This window comes from Podarcis tiliguerta (assembly GCF_965153285.1).
Source record: "Podarcis tiliguerta genome assembly, chromosome: 2".
Lineage (NCBI taxonomy): Eukaryota > Metazoa > Chordata > Lepidosauria > Squamata > Lacertidae > Podarcis > Podarcis tiliguerta.
In genome coordinates this window covers 87,794,808-87,801,773 of record NC_139535.1, presented here as the reverse complement: position 1 = coordinate 87,801,773, position 6,966 = coordinate 87,794,808, and the positions used below count along the sequence as shown (strand labels likewise).

The window sequence follows — 6,966 nt, the reverse complement described above, 5'->3', positions numbered from 1 at the left end:
AGTGTGACTAACCCAAGGTCACCCAGCAGCTGCATGTGGAGGAGCGGAGACGCGAACCCGGTTCCCCAGATTACGGGACTACCACTCTTAACCACTACAGCACACTGGCTGGGACTCATGCCTCCAGCATTCTGTATTCTGGACTGCAGATTCTCCACTGCTGACGGTGATTCGCATGAGCATGGTGGCACATTTTTCAGCCGCTACACTCAGCAGAGATATGTGTAAATATCTGAGCCGGCTGCATGTGGTAGCTGTTAATGTGTGCACCACTAGCTCTTACGTCTCTTGGAAGATTCTGCCCCTTCCCTGATGCACCAACAAAGGGTTGAAGAACAGTTCATCCCACTGCAGTACGAAGTTATCATCAAAGGAATGTCAATTTATTTATCACTAAAGCAATCCTTCCGTTCTTCCAAAAGCACATGGGCAAGCCCCAGACTTGCAAACACTCTGAATGTTCAGTGTGTGTAGTATGTATGTGGGGAGGGGTCTGTGTTTCCATAGATACCATTTCCTTTTATTTTAGCTGTTTGTCTCCCTGGAAACAAGAGGCAGGCTTGACTATATTAGTCCCCCAAGCATAGCATGGATTCAGAACGCACTGAGCGCTATATTAAAACGCCCATAAAAGCGCAACTGGCAAGAAGTTTAGTCCTTCAGCTTCGCACACCTACAAGAGTGGCTGCCAGCGAGGGCTTCCCTTCAGAGAAAAGGCAGCTGTCTGAAAGGCACTCCAGCTCCATACAAAGTCAGAATCTGTTTGCTGTGAAAGGAAATAAACTTGGAGCTTTAACGGTACCGTTTTTTAGAAAAACTTGATGGCAGGCAGAAGTCCAGCATCTGTGAATGGGACTTGGGCTGAGCTGAAGAACTGCAAAGAGGAGAGTCGCTGTGCAAAAGATCTGTTGTGATGGAGATATTTTCTTATAAGAAAAGTTGACTTCCAAACAGAAGCCACCTGTCTCCTCCTGGCTAAGCCTTTCTCCATCGTCTCCTCCCTAATCAGGGCATGCAACTTGCTTCGAAGATGAACAGAACATTGCCCCAGCTAAACTCTTCAGGAAGCAGCGAGAGCAGCTGTTGGCATCTGGTGTCTATCCTCATTCCTCTAGCGTATTCTCTGATTTTCCTGGTAGGGACGGTGGGCAACTCTCTGGTGCTGGCAGTGCTGCTGAGGAACAGGCAAGTCAACAACACCACCAACCTCTTCATCCTCAATCTGGGAGTGGCCGACCTGTGCTTTATAGTCTTCTGCGTGCCCTTCCAGGCCACCATCTACACCCTGGATGACTGGATCTTTGGGCCACTCATGTGCAAAGCAGTGCACTTCTTCATCTACCTGACCATGTATGCCAGCAGCTTCACCCTCACAACTGTATCCCTAGACAGGTGAGCAAGCAGTTGGGGAGCGGGGGGGGGGGAGGGGAGTTTGGACTTTTAGAGTCACTATAGAGTTTCAATATCTCCGCAGCTACTAACGATTCCCTGCCTCCCATTTCCTTGCATGCATGTAAAACTTTGTTTCATAACTTTCTCACTGTTCCATCAATATACTTAGTGTTTTAAAAATCCAGGACAATGGATCCAAAAAGGAAACATTGTCTAGACAAAGGAGGGCCCCCAGAATAACAGCATCACAAGGGTCATCTTGTCTCTGCCCTTACATCGAGAATTCCCTTCAAACAAATTATCCCAATACTATACAGACCACAGTCACAGAGTCACAGTCAGATAGATTGTGAGATTTGGCATTCTTTTATTTCGCATGTCAACACATGTCCAAAGGCTTCCCGACTCCTTTTGTTGAGGTAACCTGTCTGAAAATTTAACTCCAGTATTTGCACCCAAATATTGGGTGTCACTCCAAATATATGCAGTCGGTGTTCTTACAATGACAAAAGTAAATGAAATTTTTGATATGAGAATCTATATTGTTCATATGGTTTTGGTTAAAAGAAGAAGAAAATTGTAATGTGAAAGCATTTTGTTGCTGCTGAAGTTATGTTGTAAATTGAAAATTAAAAAATGGGGGGGGGGGGTAAAGAAGGGTGTCTCTGAAATAACTACTTCCAGACTGCTTGAAGAGCATATTCTTTGGGGAACCTCAATGTATCCTAGTTGCTTGTTAAGTGCAGCTGTATATTACACGATTATGAAAACCTGTTAGTCACATTCATATATAAAATAATATCCTGTGTTACAGATACGTGCATATAGTGAGGTTAGGAGGAAATGAAATGCAGAGGGTGGAGGAAGAGAAATACAAAAAATAAAAAATAAAGACACTGATAATTACTTTATTAATATTTACTATGTAAAAAAAAAGTTGTTGATATTACAGACTGAATTGGGACACTGGGTGGTATGTAGCTAAGTTTTACTCAGAGTAGACCCATTGATATTAATGAACATGATTGAGTTAGGTCCCTTAATTTCAGTGGGTCTACTCTTAGCAAAACTAGCTGAATACTAAGGTGAATTTTTAAAATTTGTTTTTTAAAAAATAAAAATTGCATTCCACATTAATTGGCTCTCCAGTGCCAGAGCTATCAACAACAACTTTGTGTGTTGCAATTATCACCATTGTACTATTCTACATTTCATTTCCCCACAATCTATCCACACACACACACACACAAACACACACAAAACACCTCATGCATCCAACAAAGTGGAAATTTGTCAACAGAAACTTAAGGCATAATAAATTTGCTCGTCTTTAAGGTGCCACAAGACACTTCGTTGTTTTCACATATTGAGTTAAGGAGCTCGATTGTATGATAGTGGACTCTGGTGCTGCCATTTCATCACAGGGAGAAACTTCTCCAACATTCAAGATATTATTTTGGCTATCGCATTTACCATCATAACCACGCCCTGTAACTTTGGTTTCTTCCCACATACAGTATTTACTAGATTTGATTTGATTTAAATGCTGCTACCACCTCAGCATCGTGACCTTCTCTTGCTTTATTTTTGCCTTCCTAGGTATCTGGCCATAAGGTACCCTTTGCATTCAAGAGAACTGCGAACCCCCAGGAATGCCCTCACCGCCATTTGTCTCATCTGGGGCCTTTCCTTCATCTTCTCTGGACCTTACATCAGTTACTACCAGGAGTTTCAGGTGGCCAATGTTACCGTCTGCCATCCCATCTGGAAAGTCTCTCAGCGCAAAGTTATGGACCTCTGCACTTTTGCCTTCAGTTATGTCATTCCTGTCCTGATTCTGAGCCTCACCTACGTGAGGACCATCCGTTACCTCTGGACGTCGGTGGACCCCATTAAAGACATGTCTGATTCCAAGAAAGGCAAGCGCAAGGTCACGCGGATGATCATCATTGTGGCTGTTCTCTTCTGCCTTTGCTGGCTGCCCCATCACTTGGTCATCCTCTGCTTTTGGTTTGGCTACTTCCCACTGAACAACGCGACCTACGTGCTCAGAATCCTCTCCCACCTGATTTCATACGCCAACTCATGTGTCAACCCCATCGTCTACGCTCTGGTATCCAAACATTTCCGTAAGGGATTCAAGAAGATCTTCAGTTGCCTCTTGCACAAAAGAGTGACCAACAAGGTTCATGTGGCACAGGTGACTCACACAGTGAGCATCTTGGAAGCGGATCTGACAGAGGTGATACACGTCAGTGAGCCCACGCATGCCAGGGCCTCCAGCTGCTGTCAAATCCCCATCCAGACATGGGGTGAGGCAGAGCAGCTGAGTCGCCAAGAGAGAGTCACCAACCCTTTCATCACTTTCAATGTCACTTAGAAAAGTGCCTTTTCTCTAGGCTCTAACCAAAGGATGAATTCCTTGGCAACTGAAGGATGTAAGGTTTTAAGAACAGAAGATAGTGGCTGAAAACACAAGAACCAGCAGATGGCTCCAGCCAACGATATTTGATTGTTCATCGCTCCCTTCTCCACCAGAAGCCATTGCACTATCCAAGACTCTGCCAGGCAAAGCTCACAGTATACTGAGCATGAAGTAGCGCTACATGCAGAGAACAGCACTGGAAGGTGTATTCATTTCATTTTGCACATTTTTAAAGTGGCTTCAGTTATTGGTTTGTTTTCATTGTTGTGCATTTTGTGTTCTCATTTTGTATTTTTATGTTGTGAACTGCCCTGTGATCTTCGGAGGAAGGGCATTATACAAATTTGATAAGTAAATAAACGAATTAAAATAAAACTCCGTTGAAGAGATTAGCTGATCAAGCAATTATTGTACTGGGACTCTGGACTCACCAGTGTATTACAGGGGCCTGGGGAATGGGGTTCAATAGCCTAAAGGAAGAAGAGAAGCATGACTACACCAGAAAATGAGACTGGCTGGTTGATTGTGTCAAGGACTTTGGACTTTGAGGAGGAAACCTCTGGAATCTGTTACAAGGGTAAACCATGATCTCTCTGTGCTCAAGTCACAAAGCCCCCTTCAGGAGCAGTAGAGTTTAGTCCCTTCACTGCCAGCAAATATGAATCTTATAAAGTCTGTCTGTCTGTCTGTCTGTCTGTCTGTCTGTCTGTCTGTCTCTCTCTCTCTCTCTCTCTCTGTGTGTGTGTGTGTGTGTGTGTGTGTGTGTGTATACTACAGATTCTAACTTCCATCCTTCAATGTAGAGATGGGAAATCTGTGGTCCCTGATCAGGGCTTTCCCCCCCAGCCAGAAGTCACTGGAACTGAGTTCCGGTACCTCTCAGGTAGGTGCCATTGCCATTTTAAAAGAACAAGGGAAGTGTTCATGGTAAGTTCTGGCACCTCTTTTTCTAGAAAAATAGCACTGCTCTAGATGATGTTGCGTTTCAGTTCCCATCAACCCCAGGCAACATGGCTAATGGCCAAAGATGATGGGAGCTCGAGTCCAGGAACATGTGGAGAGCCACAGGTTCCCCATCTCTGATCTTGGGCACCCAGAGTGGGCCGTACACTCTCCAGATCTAGATTTGAGTCCAACAACTCATGGTTCCAACTGGCTTCGATGGGTTGTGAATAAAGTTCATGGTGGGTTTAGGAATCTTAAGTCTTATGCTTAGTTTTTCTGTCCAAAGAATCACATTATTCTGTCCATAAAATTTATTTGTACTGTATTGTATCTTCATTGCTTATGCTTCAATCTGTGCATACTTAATGTGAGAATAGGCCCAACTGAATTCATTGGGAGTTATTTCTGAGTAAACATGCATATGATTGCACTCTTAATCACATGAGTTTAGACCTAAAAATAAATTCTTGTATCTCACAATATTCCCTCTACTCACTGCCAAAACAACAGTATCCAGTCAATAGGTTTGGCAATTTGTTTGTTTGATTTGCTTTCCTAGAGTGAGCAGATTATTTTCTTCATAGGACCCACTTCTGTTATTATGCCTACAATAAATCAATCAACTTATGATGGTGGAAACAGAGACAATAATGATGTATAGCAGATGCTTTTGGTTTATATAATAAAAGATACCCAGTGTGTGTTATTTGTTTGCTGAAATTGTGTGTACAGTCAATTTCATTCATCCAAAATAGTTCAGAAAATATGTAAGGCTTTTTAATAATCTGAAGACCATAAAATGAGGACCCTACATAATATTTAATGTATATGATGTGATGCAAAACAAGGGTGTTTTTCTATGGTATATACAGTACCACAGTGCAATCCCACAGTGTTTAGGAATGAGCGTTTACTGGGGGCAAAGTCCATGTTTTTACATATTGGTTATAGCAAAATAGGACAGTATGTCAAGTTGGACTTGAGATGCTAAGAGAGAGGAAAGGCTTTAAAGTCAACTTTATTATTCTGATTACTTGTGCAATGTAGTTAGTGCACAGATAAGTTTTCTCTCTTTAGGGAACATTGCACACACAAAACTATGGTCATGGGTTACAGGAAATTCGCATGTATTATATGTACAAATAATACAAATTGCAGACAAATAATACAAATTGCAGATCTTACAAAGAGGCCATTGGGACATGCCTGGTGGATATATTTTGCTTTCACCCTGATGCTATTTGTGCAATTTTCAGCACAAAGTAATTTTCTATATAGCTTGGACTTGATGTTCAGTGAACGGAAATCTCAGCAGCGAGAGCTGTTTGTTGAATTTTGTCAATAAAAGCTAGGTCAGTGGCTGAGGTCCTCTTTTGTGTTCCATCTCTTCCTGATAGAAAGGTACAGATTATTCTGTATGAATCCTTTCTAACTCCTGGTATCTGATTGATGGCAGTTGATATGGATAATGCACACAGCTCTGAGTACAATATTCTATAAGGAAACTTAATCAAACCACTATTGTGGATTCCAGCAGAAAGTCCTTAAAAAGTATTTGTGCAACATTATTTTTTCAGTTCAACCTCCATGGAGCCTTCTCCTCCTCCTCCTCCTCCTCCTCCTCTTCCTCTTCTTTTTGTAACTGGAAACATAGGTAAAGGTAAAGGGACCCCTGACCATTAGGTCCAGTCGTGGCCGACTGGGGTTGTGGCGCTCATCTCGCTTTATCGGCCGAGGGAGCTGGTGTACAGCTTCCGGGTCATGTGGCCAGCATGACTAAGCCGCTTCTGGCGAACTAGAGCAGCGCACGGAAATGCCGTTTACCTTCCCGCCAGATACCTATTTATCTACTTGCACTTTGACGTGCTTTCGAACTGCTAGGTGGGCGGGAGCAGGGACCGAGCAACGGGAGCTGACCCCGTCGCGGGGATTCGAACCGCCAACCTTCTGATCAGCAAGTCCTAGGCTCTGTGGTTTAACCCACAGCGCCACCTGCGTCCCAAACTGGAGACATACCAAATTCAAGACAAACGAACAATCCCAGAATGCAGAATATATATGGACTAGTAGTGTAGCAAAGTCTCTCATCTACACTCCACAAACCCCCTTGGTCCTCACCTTTTGGATCCTACCTCCTCTTCTGAGGTTCTTGGAAACTTTTGTCTGACCATGTCAGCCAACCTCCATTAAACCTTATTGTATCC

At 43.2% G+C, this 6,966-nt stretch overlaps 1 protein-coding gene across 1 annotated transcript; it reads left to right on the top strand.

The window, feature by feature from the left end:
• Positions 1 to 574: 574 nt before the first annotated feature.
• On the top strand, positions 575 to 5,482 carry GALR2 (galanin receptor 2). The gene is made up of 2 exons (XM_083429936.1): positions 575 to 1,392; positions 2,992 to 5,482. The coding sequence occupies exons 1-2, from the start codon at positions 1,013 to 1,015 to the stop codon at positions 3,770 to 3,772; spliced, it is 1,161 nt and encodes a 386-aa protein (XP_083286062.1). The 5' UTR covers positions 575 to 1,012; the 3' UTR covers positions 3,773 to 5,482.
• Positions 5,483 to 6,966: the final 1,484 nt, after the last annotated feature.